Source organism: Thermobia domestica, chromosome 6 (genome assembly GCF_964235325.1).
Source record: "Thermobia domestica chromosome 6, izTheDome1.hap1.1, whole genome shotgun sequence".
NCBI classification, from domain to species: Eukaryota; Metazoa; Arthropoda; class Insecta; order Zygentoma; family Lepismatidae; genus Thermobia; species Thermobia domestica.
In genome coordinates this window covers 221408234-221429436 of record NC_137459.1, presented here as the reverse complement: position 1 = coordinate 221429436, position 21203 = coordinate 221408234, and the positions used below count along the sequence as shown (strand labels likewise).

The window sequence follows — 21203 nt, the reverse complement described above, 5'->3', positions numbered from 1 at the left end:
TGTGTGTAAGTTGAGTGTAAGTGTGTGTGTGTGTGTCGTCTTCTTCAGAAGCATCACTTTACCTCAAAGCAGGGTTTTACGATAGTGAAAGAGAGTAGAAGGTATTAGTCTAAATGAGAATCATATATCCGTTTTTATTTACAGTTTAGAGTTTCGTTCAGTTTCAGGCTGCAAAAGAAAAATTCCTGCGCCAGTTAACACGTAGTGTTTTAGGAAATTTAGGTACAAGTTTTTACTATTCTTTGCATTGATAAGCTCGATTAACTTTCTAGTCAATTCTAAATTTTCATGTAACGTAAGTATTTTTTTCTAACATACTTAGATGCTTCGATCCCATTAACTTCAATTATAATTTTATAATTTTATTTTTGGAAAAAATAATATAATGAAGTTCATGCGTAGGAAAATGTTTGCATACTTTACCACACTCTCAGAAACACACACACACACACACACATCTATATATATATATATATATATATATATATATATATATATATATATATATATATATATATATATATATATATATATATATATTTAAAGTTCGTGTTATGTTCATGTATTAGCTCAGATCTTTCTGTGTGAGAAAACTCATTTAGACCCACCATTGTGCAGAGTACACAATTACAGTAACTTATTGCTCATTACACAGAAGTCTTTTCGTATACGTTATTTGACTCCTGACACAGGTGTGCGCAAAATACAATATCTAAGCTAAGTTGAGTGATATTTGGAGTAACTCATTCATCTTACTCTCATAGTATTAAATATTATAAGATATAGTGTAGTGAAGCCAATCAATGGCTAATTTGTCACAAGGTTTGTCAAGATGTTAACATTAGAAACGCTACTAATAAACCAAACATTGAGAATTTCGAGGATGCTGTGCCTGAGCCAACATTTGGATCCTTAACGTCAACTTCAGCTACTTTTAATGCCGAAAGTAGCATGTGGGTGTGAACTTCTGGATGATGGTTGTTGATTTTCAGACTTATCTCTTGTAATGGAGCTACACAAGCCTCCTGAAAATCAAAATATCATAATATATTATAACTATATATACCCAACATAGTATTAATTCTACATACAATTCTATAAATTTATAACCTAACACCCTCTACCAGTATCACTATTCTAACATATTTATCAGAACACTTATTTCCACAGTGACCTAGAGAAGAATAGATGGAGAGAAAATGTAAAATCTATGGAAATCGTGAAACCACTATCTAAATAGGAATGTAGCAAATAGCAAAGTTGCTTTACCAGGCAGATAAAAAAAGCGAAATTTTTAAAGAAAACATTTCTTCACATAAGAATATCTCAATCTTAAGCTTTATGAGTAAAGCCATAAAGAAGTTGTTTACCGAGGTTCTGCATATTAATCGGCATCGAAACAGTATTAGACGTTTACTGCGGTATAAGGTGACCTCTGAATCAATGTAACGCGTTCATACTTCAACGCTAAAACAATAGTAATCGAATTCGGAACCTCATACAAAGAAGATCGCAAGCTAGCAATTAGCCCATTTGTTCCTAGCGTCATATCACTAGGACGCTAATGTTTTCGAACCAGTATTAATATTTCTAGGATTGTAGACACAAGCTGATAGTTCTATGATAAAAAAAAGGAATTGTTCTTTAATTTTGACCTGTCAACATTTAAGTCTACCGAGTTTGTTTCGTCTTGAGAGATCGTGAAGTTGAGATTGAGAATTGGTTAACATATCTTGTCAAAAAGTTAAGATTTTTAAAAAAAAATATGTGATAAATTGTTAAGCTTCGTGTTTTTTGGTTTTTGAATACATCAGTCTATTCTTACATACGCGTTGTTTAATGCGCAATAATTTCTTATTTACAAGGCATGCTTTGAAACATGAATGTACCACATGTAGGACGCTAGGAAAATATGCTGCTTTAGTCCAATTTTGCTGGTGTTCTTTATGTAGGACGCAAGAAAGATATGGTGTTGTGAAATTTATATAGTTTTAACTTAGTCCATTGTCAGTGATACTAGTGCGAAACCATCCTCCTAAATTGCGTGCTGCACCCACAGAAGAATGTACTTTGATACTTCCACAAATTTTTGAAACCCCTTCTAACTGTTTGGGCAGCGTGCAAGTCCTGTAACACTTCAATACTTCTTTCAACACTTCAATAAGCTGGATAGAGAGAAAATCAGATTTATTGTTTTGTTAAGGATAACTTCTTTACAAGTGCCCGAATTTTGGCAGAAATAAAAAAGTGGGGTTTAAACGGAACCAGTACAATCAGGGAGAATTGGTTGCTCAAAGCTCCAGTAGAATGTAATTGAAACTATAAAGAGAAACCTAGAGGGTCCTTTGACCGTTGTAAAAACCATGAATCAGAAATTACAGTATGTAAGTGGAATGACAGTTGTCTAGTTTCAATAGCTTCAAATTCTGTAGGGGTAGAGAAACTCTCAAATCTAAACGCTAGTCTCAATCTTCAAAGGAGTCATTGGAGATGGAGATTTATCGTAAAACTGTACAATCAAAACATGAGAGGAGTCGATCGGATGGACGAAATCATAAGTCAATACAGAACATCAATACGAGGGAAAAAGGGTACAGTTGTCTTACTACGTATATGTTTCATTTAGCACTTCAAAATGTTTGGCTGTTACAGAATAGAGTTTTAAAAAATGGACTTTCCAAATGTTAAAAAAAAAATGCTACATATTATCTTCAAAGGTACGAGAGAGAAGCTAGAAAATGACACAAAACCATACAAGGATGCCCATTAGGGGGAGCAAGACGGGGCGCTTCCCCCCTCCCGTACACCAAATAATACTTCGGAAGATCGAAAACCCAATAGAATTTTTAGAATAGTTACACAAAATTTGCAGCTATATTTGAGAAGTCGCTTGTACTTGCCCCCTCTGAAAACCTCAACATGGGCGCCCTTGAGACCATCCCTCATCACTATTTCTAGAGCAAGACTCAAGATATGACGGGTATGAACACTTCCACCCAAAAAGAAAACCAGACTTCATGTTATAATTGTCATATGAAAGCTGCAAAGTGTGTAAAATGCAATGTTGATTTTCATGTCAAATGTTTCATTGATTTCCACACCAGAAAGCAATTTTACAAATTTTAGTACAATTTAGCGTCAAATTGTATTTGGACCCCCAGAAAAGCTTAGGACCCCTCCCGAAATAAATTCCTGCATACGTCTCTGGCTATCCTTATTGCTCTCATTTCATTGCTGACAAAGAAACATCAATCACATCAAGGTTTAATTTGTATTGAAGAGTTTGGAAGAGAAAACATGTCGTGTAAGGTTCTTTTGTAGTTACAATTTCTCATCCCGGACATCGTCGTCGTGCGATATTGGGTGTCTGCTATTATTATTATTATTATTATTATTATTATTATTATTATTATTATTATTATTATTATTATTATTATTATTATTATTATTATTATTATTATTGTTATTATTATTATTTATCGTTCTATGACTGTACTGAGCAGAAACTTGTCGCGTAAATTTGTTCACAGTGCAGAGTAAATTGTTCTTTATAACGAACTAAAACGAAAATTGGAATTTCACGAATATCATAAAGAACGAAAGAAATATCACGAAGAAGTGGGCAACACATATTTCTTATATTTGTTCCAGAAACTTGCGGGACTAGCTACATGTAAAAGATTCCACATTTGCACTTAAAATGATATGGAGAGAGCCAACAGATGTATAATTCAAACTGCTATTTTTGCGTAGTTCCTCCAATTAAAGGTATATAGAAAGAAGTGGACTACTACTTATCTAAATATTTGTTAAGATGTTTGTCACCGGTCCACATTCTGAAGAACTAAAGGTTCCACAACCTCTCATACCTTACTCTAGTGTTTCATCTGATCATGAGTAAAAGGCGGACAAAGTCGATCCATGTTATCAAATTCTGCTGCAGATTCATCGTCTTGCACCGACCCCGACTTCACAAAACCAACATATCATTATCTATTCGCCATGTGATACTCAACCTGAATTAAATTACCTAAGGTTTCATAAATCTGGCGCAGAACTACTGGCAGCCACATTGAAGCACTACGGAGCTTATTCTGAAAATCTAAAAGTGTCCGGGTTTTAAACACGTCAGAATTCCCTTGAACAGTATTATCAGTGGAAAGTGACATAGTATGTTGTAACAATGTAACTGACCTTATGAGTAAACTTAACATAGAAGATAATTCTGATGAATGGTGGCTATTCAAAGACCCATCAAAATTATCCTTCAAATAATTCTGCGTAAACATCCTACCACAAATTGCTGAAACTAAAATCAGATAGGGAATCATATTTGCTCACAAATTCGCTAACTCTTCAATGATTCTGAACTTGATGCAGTGTTAGAAGATAAGGAGAGGATTGCATGGGATTCTTTACAAAAAGTGGTGACCAATATTTTTGGAAACGAGCGTTCTTAGATCTATAATGAAGTAGTGCTGAACCTAATATATTCTACCAATATATTGAGTGCAATATGTCACTAAAAATGCATGTGTTGCATTCCCACATAGATTTCTTCCCAGAAAATTGCGGAGCAGTCATTGATGAGCAAGGGGAACATTTCTACCTAGAATTGTCTATGATAGAGAAAAGATATCATGGCCACTGGAGCAAGTCTGCGCTTCCCGATTGTTGTTGAACAATTGCTACAGATGTTCCGGAACCACATTACAGGAGACAGGTAAAGAGGCGCATTTGTAATATCCATGTAAGTTACTCTTTATCACTTTCATTTTATATAGTTTTAATTTCTTATTGACGCTTTAATTTCTTTGGAACAAACGCTGTGCCAAGCACACTCATAATCAATTATCGTACCCTATAACCTATATGTCGAGTGATTTTTTCTTTCATATGTAGAGGGTCTCAATATACGTTATAACGAAACATATTTTCCTCTGTTTATGTACGAACATCACTTTATATATTTTTATTTTGTATCTCACTGTTCCCTATATAAAATTTAGTATCGTCAAACACGATTGACAAATACTTTTCCCTTGTATAATTGTAGATACTGCAATGAAACTTGGCACACACATTGCGTATGAACCACAGTAGTTTCAAGGTATATTGTATTTTGGTACCTGTAGTTGGAGCCGCACCATAGGTCACTACATTTTTTTTAAAAGAAAAAGCATTTTTTGCACACAAAATTCCCAATTTTACCTTTTCCCGTACATGAGACACATTCATTCTCATGGTACCACTTGAAAGTCCCTTTTATTCTGAAGAGAATAACGTATAAGTCATAACACTCAAATAAATAGTACTGTTGGATTCTTTTTATTTTAAATCTCACTTTTCCTTATACGAAATTTGGTATTGTGAAGCAGTACTGAGAAATTTTACCCCCTCATAACTATTGTAGATATAACAAAGAAACTTCGTACACATATTACGTATAAGATATAGTAGTTTTAGAGGTATATTATGTTTGAGTATCTTTAGCAAGTGCCGTACCACGTGGTGCTACATTTGAGAAAAGGGATTTTAGAACGGATTTCCAATTTTACCTTATATTTCCCTCCTATTTTACATCATGTACACATGGACATAGTACCATTTGCAAGCTCGGTTTATTCTCAAGCGATGGACATATGAACCACGATACTCAGATGAATAAAATTGAGGCAATAGCTACTTAAGTGAAGGCCTAATAGAAAATTCAAGAATTTAAAGCGGTCAAAACTACGTAACACATATTTCTGTCGATTACACTTATACTCGAACCAATTAAGCAGTTTTACTGTCATTTTCATATTCAGCATCCTCATTTATGTAAGAAAATGTCCTTTTCTTATCCAAAGCATGATAATAGTTAAAATTTGTTGTCCAGCCTGCAATTATGACTAAAATTTCTAATATTGCAATTTCTCTAACCTTTCTCACCCGCAGTGTCTCACCCTGAGTTTTCACAGGGTAATCTCGCCTCCTTCCACTTCCTGAATCCACCAATTCTTCCATCATCGTTTTCCTTAGCCTAAAGGGCATAATCGTGAGCCGTTAAACTGAAAGATCTCATTTCTAACTTTTCTGACGTTTAAGTTTATTTATTCGAGATTCTGAACTATCCCTTAAAGGATTAGGTGAAGAAAATTTATAAAAACTTCTCCGTTTTCAATCTCTTTTGAATCCGTGACATACTTGTTTCCTCCTTATGAATTCAGTACCGCCAATGACCTCTTCTTATTGTCACTTGCAGATCAGTTCATATGTTCATTACGCATTATTATAGGCTCTGTTCAAAGAATTTGTGTTCAAGACGAGTACATGCATATCTGACGAATACAGTATAAGCGCTTTCCAAACCACATGGAATTATGCCTATTATATATCTGCTTTTTTGAGCAATTAACCACGTTACACTCTTGTTTCCGTAAGATAAAAAATGTACCTGCAAATTATTATTTAATGAAACGTAGTAAATTCTAACTAATAATTTATACTTGATATTCTGAGTCATTCCAAATAGAATAATATGGAGCACATTATTCGTAGGTTAGATGAGGTAAGGAGACACGAAATTTTCGTGAGTGAACAAACATGATATAGTATGTGTGGGGAACATACTAGACACAGTCCCGTATCATAAACTACCAACCGTAGTAGCAAGAGTAGCATTATAAATATTGTTAGAGATCACTGAAATTACAGTTGAACGTAGACACGTATGGGTATGGTTTTGGTGAGTTAGAAGCAGCTAAGGATAGAACGCAGCATGAAATTTCACTAATGCGATATTGTTCATAATTATTAGGTAATGAGTACAGTTGTCTCTTTCCGGTATTACGTTCACTCCTAGAGACGTGCATAATAACGAAAGAAGGTTATGGTACACGAGAATCATGAGTGCGAAAACAAACTAGGGATGGGCACGAGTCGAGCTAGAACTCGACTCGATTCGAAATGAAATCAAATCTTTAAGCATTTCGTCTCACGCTTATGCCGATTAGGCTAAAGGAGACGGTGATGATGAGAGATGAGTGAAATGATGGAATGAACAAAGTGGGAGGAAACGGGAGAACCCCTAGAAAACCCACGAGCACGGTCGACTCGACTCGAGTTACAAGTCTAGTCAAAGGTACTTTTCTCGAGTCGACTCACTGTTTCTGATGTGGAGTTTCGATTCGAGTCGTGTTTGATAAATGGCTCGTTCGTTCAGCTCGTTTTAACTCGTTTTGAAATCATGGCCTGATTACATTAGAAAGGGAAAGCCAGGAGAAATGTAAGCAGTGAAGTGGAATATTTTTAGTGTTGCTCATGAAAGGGGACACTGCTCGCATCTCGTCTTGTCTTGATAACGAGACGACAATAGATTTTTATAATGAGACAGCCTCAAATGTCGTGAGCACAATAGCAATATACCGTAATTCTTATAATCAAGGCTGAGACTTGCATGGTCAAATTTTTGAGCCAAAACAGAAGCCCAACCCGGGTAGTGATGTCAACTGGCTCGAGTCAGTTCAACTGAGTGAACAGCTCCAATCGCCTCGGTTGAATGAGCCATCGACTCGAGCCGGCTCGGTTGGAGTGAGCAACGAGCTCGGTTCGGTTCGGTTCGGCTCAGGTGAGCCATCAGCTCGAGCCGGCTAGGTTGGAATGAGCCATCGGTTCGAGCCGGCGTGCTTGAGGTGAAGCATCGGCTCGGTAGGCGTGACATGTGAGCGGTCAGTCTGATCTCAGCTCTGTGGTGAACAAGCGGTGAGCCGACCCATTTAAACCAATTGCATCATTACAGTCGCTACAGATCATACAACACGATCAAATGGATCGAATTTTGTACGTCTGATATCGCTTTTAGGAATTTAATGTATATCCGGCTCAATGATTTCCTTAAAGCATATTAAAAACTTTTGACAGCTCGAGCCGACTCGGTTGGGTAAGCTATTGTTTTGGCTCACTTCTGGTTTCGGCTCGATACTGAATAAGCTGTGAGCCAAGCCGTTCGAATCATTGATAACCCTATACCCGGGCCGATCAGTTTAGTGAACATGTTTCGCTGGCACCTTATAACTTTAAACAATTTTTAGCTCGAGCCCGAATACTTGCTCCTCCGGAACTCAAACCCAGAACCTCGTGAACGATATTCTTCCTTGTCTCCTAGACTCCCCAACGACCGAGGATAGACGTCAACCCAGTAAACAAATAATATAATTTTTAGTATTCAGATATGTTTATACAGGTTCTAATATTTGTATCATCGATAATGATGATATTATAAAGAGAAAAACTAAAATAGTTATTTCAGAGCCTGTAAGTGAAAAAGAGAGAAACAAATATTCCCTTTACAAACCAAGAAGACAAACGATTGTTTACCTACATAGTTGATATATCAAATTAATCTCGTCGCCTTTTCTGCACAGTCAGAGGTACCCTAAAAGTACTCCAACATTTTTATGACAAGTCCTGTATCATCCTATATATATATATATATATCATCCTTTTTTCATTTTTCTTTCTCTTTGAATAGTCGGTATTGTGGGCATCTTGAATTGTACGAATTCGTTTAGGAGCGGGCAGTGAGTATGTGTAATAAACCACCATCCCCAAAGACAATTGACCTTGCCTTCGACTCGATCGTTCCTACTCTTCATTGAGAGAAAATTACCTTCCACAACTTCCGTAGAATTATTCAAACAGAAATATAAATACTGTGAATGAATGTATAATTGATTACTTATATTTGGGGTTAGGGCAAACGAAAAAAATACGTAGTATTCTGCTGTTTGGCAGGAGAAGTAGCCTGCCAATTCCCCTCAGAACGATTAATTTTCCAGTTACTCTTAAAAATATTTTCAATTGTTTGCATCATTTATTATAAATAGCGTACCCACGTTAAGTTTTGCGAAAGTGATGTAAACACCTCCCCAGTACTTATCAATACCTTACATATCATATAATGATTCGTATTGATTTCTGAGGGACGGGATAAAGTACCTCAGGCACGAAAGGAGTCCGGTTTGATCCCAGGCTATGCGAATTAGTGGCGCACAACACGGTGTCCAGGAGCTCAGTACGCTCCTACACTCTCATCCCAGCACTCTTCATAATAATTCATTTGTTCATTCAATCGTTCCTTTTAATCTAAAGGGCATAATCATGATATGTAAAGCTAGAAAATTTTAATTATTTATTGTCTATCTTAAGAACTCTGAGTTCATGGCTTCGTCAGACAATAGAAAATGTTGATAGTAACAACACTTTTCGTATGTTCGTATCCTTGATCTGTTCCATTGTGCTGTAGAACATATGCTTATGTATCAATAATTTTGTCATTTTTAAATTGGAAATTTATCATTTTATAAAACAGAAATTGTAAGTTTATTATACGTACGTCGAGTGTATCGAGTTTTGATTTTTTATTAAACTAATATTTTGTACATGAATATGATATTCATTTAATACGGGAGGAGGGGAGAAAAATTTATTTCGCATTAGGGCTAATTTAAAATGACGTCCTTTTCATCTTTATTTTACGACGTATTATATATGATTGAATTTATGCTTTAATTACTTCTATTATGCTTTAATGACAATTATGCTTTATTTATAATTGTGCTTAATACACTTATTTCAATTATGCTTAATAATTATGCTTTAATTATTTCTAAAATTATTTGCAGCATAAACCACTCTCACTTTTGTCACTTATTTCCCTATTTCTATTTGCATGATAGACTCTGCACTCCAGATATATAGTATCTCAAGTCTAGAGAGATTATATTCCTTACGCTCAATTTACGAAATAGAATGAATTAGAAACGATCGTTTGACCTGCTGTAAAGGTACAATCCCACAGATACCGTACTTGTTTCTGAGGAAAAACAACTTGAGCGGAATTTTAGCCGCCACTAAGTTTCCTAGACTTGACGACATGACAAACATGCGGTTACATGATGTAATAAGCTAATTTTCAAGCTGTAATTCTGATGTAATAAGTACAGATTTCGAAAGGCCCTTGACTCGGCGGTCCTTGGGAAGGTTGGGGCCTCTTGAATCCCCGCACTTCAAATAATATACTTGTATTCTTCGTCAATATTCCTATTTTACGATACTCTAATATGAATTTCAACAGTTTTACTTGCTATGCTATCGGACGCTTAGATTTGATTCTCTAGGTGAACCGACAAAAGAAAACCGCAAGGCTTATTATACGATATTTTTATTTGTGTTTCAAAAATAAAAGTCTATTATAAAACTGTTGAAAAATTGCACTATCAACATTAATGTATTTTGTTCTCACAACTGATCGTTGAAGGCATGTACTATATTTTTTTCTTTTAAGCGAATTGTCGAAAAATATGAAAAGACGGATGAGCAAAATATGAACTTACATTTTTCTGAGCGTTTAAGTACTTTCTCCTGACACTATTCATTTGACATAGGAAAATGACGGTACACAGTTTTCATCTACGAGGTGATGTCGAGATTGTACCTACATTAAAATTGCCCTGACCTGACAGCTAACTTCCTTCTTCTCTTTCCAATGTCATAAGCCAATATGTCAGTTTGCTGGAATTAAATTTAATTCAATTCCGTTTTGTACTAGTCACCTCGCCCTCCAAGGTGAAGTCAGCTCTGTTGAGGGTGGAAATTGAATTTGAATGTGATCCTTAATTCTTTATATGTTCTTTATACTATGCTCTGTATAGTAATTAAAACTACATACGAGAATTGCTTCGAAGCTCCTTCGTGGCTAAGCGGTTAGCGTACGTGCCTTTGGCGTGGGAGACGCTGGTTGAATTCCCGGCGGGTGCTCATGTGGTTCGGATTGCATGTTAATCAGTAGGTGCCATCTTATATAACATCGTTGCTGTATGGAACGTTAAACTTAAAATCAACTCAACTCAAGAGTTTGCTTAGTTTTGGTTATATGACGAAAAGTAATCCTGTAAGCAAAATTAGTTTCTATGGCAAATTCATATTTCAATTACATTCTCAAACACAGGTTATCAACACTCACACTTCCAAGGAATCAATTTACCTTGAGGGAGGGTTCACCCCTTGACCCGTCTAACAACAGGTCTGATCCTCCTCCGAAATGTAAATCCGTAACCTCGTGAACGATGTCCTTGCCTTCTAGTATTCACGACTATCGAGGTTGGAAATAATAATAATAATAATAATAATAATAATAATAATAATAATTAATTATCAGTAGTAGTAGTAGTAGTATCACTGATAACAATTATACTGTCTATGTAGGATATTTGAAGAGAGTATTGGATTCTCTACACACAGGATATGGCTCGACTCGACTCAAAAGTCGACCCAAATTCGAGTCCAGTTTCGAGTCGAGTAGGACGAAATTTTTCGCGCCAAGTTCTAGAGTCGAGCTCAAATAGGTCTGTTTCGAGTCGGGTCGAGTTTCAAAGAAAACTCGCTCGTGCCCATCCCTAAAACCAACGTATTAAGGAACCAGTTTTGCGTATATTCAAATCCGTAATGGGATAAATGCATAATACATGAATTTTACATATTGGTATTTTCATAACATAATTTTAATTTTAATTTACGCAGAGTTTTATTGAAAATGAAACTAGCTGAACAATAGGAAATCAATAGACCACTAAATCATCTTGAAATATAGTGATCGTGATATTTATAGGTAAACTTCAATTGTATCCTCACGATCAAAAGTTCGTTCTCATCCACTTTAAGAGTGTGACCAGGGCTTAAATATTGAAAGGCAAGTTCCATTAGAATCTGTGATCGATTGCTAATTTAACGAGAAAATTATGAGTATGCCTAATATAGTTAAGCCTTAGATTCGCAGCGTAGCATCAGTGAAATTTCAGTGAAAAAAAAAAAGATTCTCGATTTGTCAACTCCTTGTCTCATACGTTAACCCTAAGACCACAACGTGCGTCAATGAGAGTCACTAACTTAATTTTGAAAATCATCTATGGAGTCTTTATGCTAGAACGTATGTTTTCAGTGGAGGTAAAGAAGAAAGAAGGAGATGAAACGTCTCTAAGACCTATCTGATTCACAAAGAGCTTTACAAATTAAACGATGTAATAGACAGGTATAGTGCAGAAATAGACATTTAAAAATTTTAACTTCTTAAAACGTCCTGAAGAGGCCCAAATATATAATAACGAAACTTCTGTATATTTTCTTATCTTTTGCTATAATTATTTAAGCATCATAACTTTTCCTTCCATCACGAGATAAGTGGTACATAGAAACGTTCCCCTTCAAAACATTTCAAACAGAAGAAAAAGCTCTTTCTCGATCTGGATTAGAACCTAAAAGCACTTAAATACCTATTCAAAACAATCCCTTAGGTAAACACAACAAATGCTGTACAATATTTCAAACGTTTGAAATGCTTTAGTTAGTTACTTATATATAATACGGTGGCTTGAAAAACGAAACAGTTTTTCCTTTCAAAATTGGCGTACAGCTAGTGTAAGTTTTGTTAAAATTGGCTTAATAACAAGTATTAAAAATTTGAATTCGATAAAGTCTTAAGGTTCCGCATCGGACTGATCAAGTTTTAAAAAATTGAAACAAATGTTACTTTTGTTGAAATTTTTCAAAAATAGAATTCTTTTTCTCTGATGGCATTTTGCATGTTTGTTATTTCTAAATCGTATAAACAATGCTACAAATAATATTAATGGGCATTGAAGGGTCTCTATAGGAATACCTGAGCTCCAAGGTTATGCCGAAATTTGCTTAACATAAACAAAATATATATATTTCTTTATTGAGTTTCTATATAGACATACTTGCCTGCATCGACCACAATTTCTGGAACTATGGTTTCTCTGGTGACATTAGGAGTTGCTGGACTTAAAGATTGTGCTTTTAGAATTCTCTTCCAAGTATCTTCACGTTTGAGTCATTATCATAAATCATTGTCAGAGGTTTCCCGGGTGAGGAAACCAGGCGTTTGTGTTTTCGAACCAACTTAGGATCGAATATCTTTCTGTACATATCGTCCATGCATGGCGAAGCAGATTAAAGAAACCAAAGGTGTCGGCTACCTTTAACGCACGCCTTTTTGCAGATGAGAAACCAAAGAAGAGAATACATACTCATAATGTACTGGGCTAATGCCTGCAACATTTCAAACGGTTTTTCCGTTGCAATATACACACGTAGTATTGTATCAGCACTTGTCAGCCAAACAGCATGATGTAACTTCCAGGATGCCACTTAGCCCGTTCAGTTTCGCAATTGCCGGTTGAAACAGCTTTACGGATGCGGACTTTTGGCCGCAGATTAGGTTCTTCTCTGTTATTTCGGCAGTCCAAGACGCCTAGGCTGAACCCGTTGCACTGGCATGTTCTCGCAGTCTTGTAACGCCACTCGAATGAGATAGTATTCCAGTTGGGCTACGACACCATTCTTCATTCCCGTCAGCCTACTACGACGAACCCCGTTGTATCGAATCGTTTTCTGAAAGAGAACTTCAGATGACTTCAGCAATGGCAATTTCGTTTCCGGATGTATGTGGTACATGATCTATGAAGTTGGCTCCTCCCTCACAAAAAAACGATAAAATTTACTGTTCTCTTTCCGGATCATCATTGCCTCATCATGTCTTCCGTTAAAATATAACCCTTTTACTTTACTTAAGTGATGATGCAGCTTCCTCTGCAAATGTTTGACATATTTTCTTTTTCTAAGAACTTTGAGTCGATCACTTTTCCCTTACAATCAACCAAAACAACGCCTACATATCCCAAAAGAGATGAAGCTAGAAGAACTGCTTTACGTTTAGTACTTTGGGTTCTGTAAACCGCACTAGCAAAGGTAAGAAGTTTCAGTCTCATTCGTTGCCAATATTCTGTCGATATTTTTAGAAAGGTGGTACTTCTTTCCTGAGTCCGAGGTTTCCATCGTCTCAGTTTCAGTTTCATTCGGTAAGAAATAAGCTTTAAAACTTTAGGCACTCCCAACTTCATGTTTTCTCCTTTGATTTAGACCTCTCTTCGTTACGGCGAATCTGGTTTTGTCGATGTTTAGTTTCTCCTGCGCCTCAACTTTCAATAAACATGTTTCTTTGAGTGCGCATGTCAATCAGGAAGGATATTTCCAAGGAAAAAACCAAATAATTTCTTCCAGAATTGCAATGAACAAGTGGATTGACACACTTGCACTTGGCAATATCAAGGAAAATAGTATTAGCCATCTTCTAAATAGCAGCCACCTTAAATCCACTCGATGCTCTCTTCAAACACTTTTGAGCTAACGAAATTTTGAATGATAATGTAATATTTGAGCTATGATTCTCCGTTCATTTAAGGTAGCATCTTCTCTAATCAAAGTCTTCTACCAAATCTGGACTACTTTCAGGGCAACTGATCTAGATATATCTTTGGCAGATGGAACCTTCTGAGCATGGAGCTCTCTTTTAATCTCTCTCTCCCACAAATATCTCTTAAGACAGATGAAACTGTTGTCAACTGCAATTCACGAAGTTCCTGTGCTATTCCAATGATGTCATGAACATAGTCACTAGATCTCAAACTTGATTCCTGGTTAAACAATTATGAGAAAATAACACAGTTTAACACGCGTTCTACATCCGGACACTACAGCCAATATCATTTTACAAAATGATGATATATATTCGGCGAAGAGACGAACACTGAAGAGAACGCAGATTCCCCGATTTGAGTTCAAATATGTTGTTGTCAAACGTTTAGTAAATGTAATACAAATGAAGTAAGTAATGTAATATAATAGTGTTTAATGTTATAATTGGTGGATCGAAAAAAATCAAAGTTGTCCAATTAAATAGCACTAGGTGTCAAAACTTGTGTATTGACTAGTGTAGCATTCGTGATTTTTTTTCATATTTTTTTACTACATCATTCCCCGCAAGAGACTTAAATGTTTGCAATATTTATGAGAATTAGATTTTTTAAAGTATTTATCTTTTTAATCTGCCCAAGGAAATCGAACTAAGAGATAAAAGTTACATAATAACTATGACTACACCATTCATGATATTTAAAATAATTTGCATCTTCATTCCCTTCATGGGCCTGAAATTTTGCAGTTTTTATGGAATATTCTAAGTCGTATTCTAGAGCATTTACATGCTCTTCAAAAATTCTCAGGAACTATAGGAAAAAGTTTAATGAATTGTGAAGATTTACCAATCGTTAATTTTCAAGCGATTAAAGGAAGTTTCTAGGCCATGGAAAAAAAGACGTCAGAAACCTTAGCACAGACCAAAGATACATATGTGGAATAGGATGGAGCAAAATGGGGGTTGATTATCAAAGGTTGTCCAACGAAATAGCAGTGTCAAAGTTGTGTAAGTATAGCATTCGTGACTTTTTTATAATTTTTGTACTTCGTCTTGGTTCCCTGCAGGGGCCTTAATATTTTCCAATTTTTATGAGAGCTTGAATATTAGAAAACATTGATCTTTTTTTCAAACTGCCCAATGAAATCGAACTAGGAGGCAAAAGTAGCATAATAACTATGACTACACCATTCATGATATTTAAAATAATTTGCATCTTCATTCCCCTGAAGGGTCTTAAATTTTGCAGTTTTCATGGTTAAATTTCGAAATTTCACTTAAAATGATGAAAAAATTATCCTCCAAAACACTTCACACTAGCTTAGGAAAGAGTTGTCCACTATTATAAAACCCATTGTTTTAAAATAATCTTCGTGCTTTATCTTATTACCTGCAGGGGCATTAAAATTTTGGAAGTTATACAGTAAATGTCAAAATTCATTGAAGACACTGAAAATTTCCAAGAACTGTCAGATAATATCTTACTAGATCTTGGACGTTGTGCGCTACTAGTCGTTACTTACAACAAGTTTTAAAATGCAGATTCACAGTATAATCTAAAAAATTATTGAGCATTATGTAAATATAACAATTTTCTGATGAAATTATTTTCGATATGCAGCCCTTTGCTGGTCCCCAGAACTCATTACGAACAAGTAGCTGCATGTAGAGTTCCGCCCATCCTTCCATTCCATCCACCCTACCTTTGGAGATTGTCTCTTTAACTCGTTGGTTTATATTCACATTTTATTTCAAATGTAAAAATAATTGATCTGTCCAAAGGTCTTGCTCTGATAAATCTCGAGCTAAGACAACACACACTTCGGACGAAGCTTTGGTAACAGTTTTAAAACACGTCTCGACTGCTTGGAAGGATAGATAACATCTTCCTTCTGTTACACATTTCTGTAGATCCTCCTCCGACAAATGCCTCGACAGAGGTGGATCGGTTAATTCGCGTCCCTGCCAGTTGATTAGGTCAATGTAATACTGAGCGCTAGCGCGGATTGCTGGTATACTGAACATGAGTATACAAGGTGTTTGGTTTGAATTTTTTGACATAGTGTTATGGACTCTACGTAAAGTTAGTTCTTGAATATCCTTTCGAGCATAGGTAAAAGTAAATTCTACGGATGCGCGAAGAAACCATTGCCTCGAATTATCCTATCTACAATGAGCTTCAGTTCATTGTTTAAGTACCGTGAGAAAGCTATAGTACAATATAAGTAGCGTCCTTGACAGTATGATTACATAACCATATAGGAGTATACACTTTCATTATGAATGTAACCAGCTCTTTCAAGTTCGAAGAATGGTCAGTAGTGTTTATGTACAGTAAAAGCACTCTATTGGCAGTAGTGATCCACCTTGCAAAAGATAATTATCAACGACTTCTTGATGAAAGATTCGGTGAACACACCAGCAGATGTTCCCATGCAAATATTCACATATACTGTATATCTTTCTTCTGTGCTATTTCAAACGTTTTTTTTTTAATGGCCGGGAAACTTCCTTCAATCGCTTGAAAATTAACAACTGGTAAATCTTCACAATCGGTTAAATTTTTCCCTATACTTTCCGAAAATTTTAGAGGACCATCTAAATTGTCTAGAATATGCCTCAGAATATGCAGTTTTTAAACTGCAAAATTTCAGGCCCATGAATGAAGATGCAAATTGTTTTTAAAGCCATGAATGGTATAGTTAATCCAGTCATTATGTAACTGTTGTCTCCTAGTTCGATTTCCTTGGGCAGCTAGAAAACAAAAAAATTCTTTTAAAAAACTCTAATTTTCATAGAATTGCAAACATTTAAGCCTCTTCCGGGGAATGATGATGTAGTACAAAAAATATGCAAAAAGTCACGAATGTTATACTGGTCAATACACAACCTTTGAAACCTAGTGCTCTTTAACTGGATAATGATGATTTTTTTCTCATCCACTCTAATCTACAATCATGCCCAGAAAAAATGGCGCGTATCCTGTAACATATTTTTCCGTTATAACTTTGTTCTTAGGTATAATTTTTCCTTTCAGTGTTCATGGAAGAAAGAAATTACTAATTACTATTTCTTTAAAATGATATTAAACAAAGATGATAGCGAAAAATAGAAATCAACTCTCGTGAACAAAGGAATGACAGTATTAGGAATCAAGGTAAACGTGAAATTTTAAACTCAGATTTCACAATAGTTCTGTTTTCATTTTAATGCATATAGTACTGCAAAGACCTTAAATGTTTATTATGTCACGATTTTACCTCCAAATTAAGTTGCAACAAACTTATTCTTGTCAGAGAACCCCAATCAGCATTGCGAATTAAAAAAAAATTAATTAATTTTTACGTCCCACGATTATGCCTACTAGGCTAAAGGAGACGGTGTTGATGAGAAATGAACCAAATGATAGAATGAAAAAAGTAGGAGGAAACGGGAGAACCTCGAGAAACCCACGCACACGGCGTTTGTCCACCACAAAGGTCACTTGGCCAGGATCGAACCAAGGATCTCATCCACCAGAGGAGAACGTTGTACCACTGAGCCAATGCGGCCCCAGTCCGAATTTAAAATAAGCCTATACTTTAGATACCACGAACAAATGTAAATAGTATTACCTAAATTCGTAACATAAGTAAATATTTTGCGTAGCGCTGCACACAACCGTATTTCACAATAACTTGTGAAGTACTGCTCCCGACCTTCATGTATACCTAAGATCGATTCCTTCCCATGTTACACGGACTTCATGGCGGACAACAAGCCGTGCGTGGCTTTTCTGGAAACGGGACAACTGGGACAACTGACTAATCTTCAATGTTCGCTAGATTGTCGCCGTGTAATATATCTGTGCATGGTATCGCAACTATAGAATCATATTAATATTATTATTCATTGAAGTGACAACTATACAACGAAGATGGACATTATTATTATTATTATTATTATTATTATTATTATTATTATTATTATTATTATTATTATTATTATTATTATTATTATTATTATTATTATTAAAAGTAATTTTACCAAAATTAAGAGTTCAATTACTCACAAGAAGCGATGCGCACTTCGTTATTAAAAGTACCCCATAATATGATTCGAATGGACGAGCTGTGGATTTAGAATACCATACATTATTGATTGCACCGCGCAATGTCACATTGTTTGCTACTTTGTATTACTTACTTTAAAGTCCGGTATAGATCTAAACGTTGAAGATGAAAAGAACAAAAAAGACAAAAACATTAGAACATTACTTAAATTGTGAAATATAGTATTTAATAATAACAAGAAAGTGAAACAGTGTGCACCTTTTCTTATGTTTACTATCGATTTGAGAAAGAAATAGGAGAAAAAGTGATAGTATCTCCTTTTACATAACTGTAGACTTTCATTCAAGAATGCTACTTTCAATGTATTCCAATGTCATCTTCCTTGGCACAGTAAGTAGAATATACTTCCCTTCTTGGTATATACTTTAAGCATTCAGCTTGTGATTTTTGTTTCTGTTGTCTTTCTTTGCTTTCCCTGTTTCTCACACCATTCGTGTAATTTACTGTGTAAATTATATTTGCAAACGTAATATATTCTCTTGTTTTAACAGGATCCACAGCTTTATAAGTTTTTAATTTTACTGTTACATTCTTGAGCTGATTGGCAAAATATATTATCCAGCGAAAAAAGTACATTGTTCTATCTGACAGACCTATGAAACTGTTACAGGGTTGAACCTTCCTCTTGGGACATAGTAGACCTAATATACTTGAAATATTGGGAGGATAGAAAACCGTTATACAAATATTAAGGGGACACATGATGAACGTGTTCAGCATCTTCCGAACATATGAATTTGCCTCCGTTTTACTGCTTGGCTTTCGAGACCCACCGCATTGGCCTTTTTAGAGGAGCTGACTACAAAAAGAGTTATATTTTTTGGATCACCTTGAATATATGAATTATTACATAAAAATTTCAATGTTATTGTTTGCCTAATAATTACGGGCAATCGGAAAGTCAAATGAATTGATTTTTTGTACATCGTTAGGCCCCAAACCAAACTATGGTTTCATATATCGCTTTCATTATAATACATATCCTAAGGAGGAAGTGGGAGTCAGATTTTTTAGCCGAAAAGTATCTCACAAGTCGTTCTCCTTAGGGAGCTGAAATTCAGAATAACTCTTCATTAAAACAAATCAGAACTTGTCATAGATTTTTTTTAAAATCTTTTTTCTTGGGCGCGACTTTCTGTGTAAGGGAAATTGGCAGTAGCTTGATATGTAAAAGTAATCGAAAACAATTGATAATACGGGGTCGCTGAGATGCATAGTAACAATCCTGAATGCGCTCAATTCCAAATTTATCCCCATTGGCATCTGAGGATTGGCAGAGAAAAATTAAATGTCCAAATTGACAGACATTAATGTCAAATCCATGGTTTCGGGGATCCCTGAGCTGAATGATGACAATGCCGAAGCCGTTCTGGTACACTAAAACGAAATATTAAGTTTTCCGTTCCAAGGTTATCCCACCTAGTCCAAAGGAGACGATCATGATGAGAAATGAATCAAATGGTGAAACGAAGAAAGTGGGAGGAAACGGAAGAACCCCGAGGAATCCCAAGTTTGTTTACCGCAAACTTCACTTGACGCGAGCTGGAATGAAACCAAGAACACCATGCACCAGAGTTGAACCACTGATCTACCGCGACCCCAGCGTTCAAGTCCTAGTTTAGCGTCGCGGCATGGAAGGAGAGGGTGTGGAAATAAAATATCCAAATTGACCAATATTATATTCAAACTCATAGTTTTTGGAGTCGCTGAGACGAATATTGCTATTCTCGAATTTGTTTCTGTAGCTTTCATGTTGTTTCGTGTTACTTGTTTGTCTTTACATATTTTCTTGGTTTTCCATTCTATATTCGTGTAACGTGGGTTCCTGTCACCACGGCATGGCGCGTCCTCAGGTTGCGGATCGAGGAGAAGGCCTCTAGATATAGAGGTTAGCTGCGAATATACTGAATAAGCAGTCGCGGACAGCCGACTAGGAGTGGTCCTCCAGCTTGGGGGTTTGGGTAGGGCTAACAACCTCATCCTGTAAAAAAAAAAAAAAGCACTTGTTCAGAAATATTCCCAAACGCCTCGGACAAGGACTGATAACTTGGCACGACCTCAGCAAAAGAAAATGGACATGAGATTTGGAACATGGAATATTAGGAGTCTTTATAGGGCAGGCGCGTTAAAATCCGTAACGAGTGAGTTAGAGAAATACAGGATGGGCGTAGTAGGAGTTCAGAAAGTTAGGTGGGAAGGAAATGGATCTGAGAATTCCGGAAATTTTACGTTCTTTTACGGGGAAGGAAATAAAAATCACCAGTTGGGAACAGAGTTTTTCGTTATAAACGTATATTACCAGCAATTAAACGTTTTGAATTTGTCACTGACAGACTTTCTTTTATTACTCTTAAGGGAAGGTGGTGTGATATTGTTTTAAATCTACATGCCCCAACTGAAGATAAGGATGACGATATGTAAGACAGTTTTTACGAAGAAGTGGAACGGATATTTGACCAACTCCCGCGATACCATATGCAAATTCTATTAGGGGATTTCAATGCGAAGGTAGGACGAGAGGATATTTTCAAGCCGATTATAGGGAACGAAAGTCTGCATCAGGAAAGTAATGACAACGGTGTTAGACTCGTAAATTTTGCAACATCCAAAAACCTAATCGTGAAGAGTACAAAATTCCCACATCGCGACATTCATAAATACACTTGGACATCACCAGACGGGAAAATACATAATCAAATTGATCACGTTTTAGTAGATAGAAGAAGGCAATCTAGCATAATTGATGTCCGGTCGTTTGGAGGGGCTGATTGTGA

The 21203-nt window shown here is 35.9% G+C and overlaps 1 protein-coding gene across 3 annotated transcripts in view; it reads right to left on the bottom strand.

Moving 5' to 3' along the window:
• Positions 1-522: 522 nt before the first annotated feature.
• The window catches only part of Gfrl (Glial cell line-derived neurotrophic family receptor-like), a 621902-nt gene continuing 601221 nt past the window's right edge, over positions 523-21203 (bottom strand). For all 3 annotated transcript variants that reach the window (XM_081762635.1, XM_081762636.1, XM_081762637.1), the window contains one exon: positions 523-1025. In XM_081762635.1, the coding sequence (XP_081618761.1) occupies positions 828-1025 (198 nt within the window). In that variant the 3' untranslated portion in view covers positions 523-827. The remainder of the gene's footprint in view (positions 1026-21203) is intronic.